The 2,021-nt window shown below is 41.5% G+C and overlaps 1 protein-coding gene across 1 annotated transcript; it reads left to right on the forward strand.

The window, feature by feature from the left end:
• The first annotated feature begins 614 nt into the window (after nt 1–614).
• LOC131166712 (uncharacterized) lies at nt 615–2,021 on the forward strand. Its single transcript, XM_058125289.1, has one exon. It carries the CDS (start codon nt 615–617, stop codon nt 2,019–2,021), a length of 1,407 nt encoding a protein of 468 aa, XP_057981272.1.

The raw sequence follows: 2,021 nt of genomic DNA on the forward strand, positions 1-2,021 counted from the left end.
AAATATATTGAAGCCCATATTTTAATATACTTGAGGCCCAAATGCACCCTAAAGTTCACAAGCCCGTATTAAACAAATCCAGTGGGTTGACTAATCTGGGTCAACCCCAACCTCAGATCATAATTTGACCCCTCATAGAATCTGAGGTCCATGGACCGTCATCAAGGAAAAGAATGATTGAGAGAAGAATCGAATTGAAACTGTGATGGTCTTAATCTTGAAATCTCTCATTAGTGGGACTTTTCCTAGAATGCTGACAAAGTAGTTAGTTAGGATTACATTGCATCCATGCATTCATGCATAATTTCACACATAATCATGCATGATAAGTCACATGCATGGTCATATCTCTATTTGTATGTGTAATTGCACTAGTTGCATCCATGCACAAACATTCATTGCATACATTGCATTCATGTACTTCATTTCATATATGTTCATATCCGTGTTTGTATGTGTTTGAGCACTAGATACACCCTAAGTTTGAAATAAAAGCTTCATTTTTCTTTGTGCAATGTCATCACTTTAAACTTATCATACTGTGCCTGATATATTACATCCATGTAGGCATACCTTGTGCTTAGCCAAGATTTTGGAAAAGATAAAAGTCATTCATGGAAGACACTATAGTCACGCTTGAAAAGGAGTCCGCGGTACAGATATACTCTGAGAATCAGCAAAGTCAATGGGGAGATAGCGTGGATAAGGAGTCAGTGATCGAGGTACTAGATCGAGTCAACCTAAATATTCGGTCAAACTCTTTGGAAGAACTGAGAGTCATTTGGAAGGGGTGGTCACCTCAGCGCCGGCTGAAATTTTCACGACTGTATGGGCATATTGGGTTCTTACTTCATGTGTTCGTAAATCTCCATGTGATCGAGGTGCTAGTGGAATTCTGGAATCCTTCGTATTGTTGCTTCACTATGGATGGAGTAGACATGGCACCAACTATTGAGGAATATACCTCCTTGCTGCATTTAGCTAAGTTAACGACGCCCTACAAAACTTACGTGCAAGATCCTAGAGCATCTTTTGTAAAAGAATTGCATGACGTCATCGGGGTTAAAATTCAGAAGACAGAAGATACAAAAATCACCTGGCCATGCTTGAAGCGACTATTAGAAAAGGAAGATGGGGAAGAGGCTCAGATGCATATGTTAGCCTTAGCTATTTATGGATTAATCATATTTCCAAAGGAGGTAGGAACTATCGATCAGAATACTATTTCTTTTGTGGCACAGGTAAAGGAAGGAATCAACCCAATCCCTGGAATCCTAGCCGAGACTTTTCGATCTCTCCATGAGTGTCAGGTCAAAAGACATACGAGAATGAGATGTTGTGTGCCCCTACTGTATGTATGGATAATGAGTCACTTACCTTGCACCCCGGGGTCTTTTCGTACCACTTACTCGACACTCAGAATTCCCTTAGCAGAATTCGAAACCGTCCAGTGGGAAAAACATGCCAATAAATTTGAATGGAAGTCAAGACTACGACATTTAGTCAGCAGGGGACTCGTTTGGCAAGCACCATGGATGGGCCCGTCCAATGTCATATACAGGTGTGGAAATCTCCCATGGGTGCCTCTGCTTGGCCCTTGGGGAGGGATAGCGTATGCGCCCCTTATGCTTAGAAGGCAAATAGGGGCAACGCAGTTTATACCCATGACACACGGACTGGCTAATTCTCGATTCTCAAACGGAACAGGTGATGATCAAAGACGAGTCCGAGAATTTACAGTAGCATGGAGACATGTGTACTTAATAGAATCAGGCCATCAAGGTTCAGGTACTCAAAGAAACTATGAACTATGGTTGGCTAACAGAGTGAATTCACAGGTCAAACAAATGGCGAGGGATCCTATAGCCCAAACAAAGGCACCAGCAGAAGACATACAGGAAAATTTGCAAGAAGGGCTACGATTAGCAGAAGAAAAAGCAATGTGGGTAGTAATGAAAGATCAACAAGAAAGGCAAAAAGAAGAGAAGTTGGTTACATTCTATCGTCGAAAAATCAAGTGA

The sequence above is a fragment of the Malania oleifera genome, chromosome 10 (assembly GCF_029873635.1).
Source record: "Malania oleifera isolate guangnan ecotype guangnan chromosome 10, ASM2987363v1, whole genome shotgun sequence".
In the NCBI taxonomy this organism is placed as follows: domain Eukaryota; kingdom Viridiplantae; phylum Streptophyta; class Magnoliopsida; order Santalales; family Ximeniaceae; genus Malania; species Malania oleifera.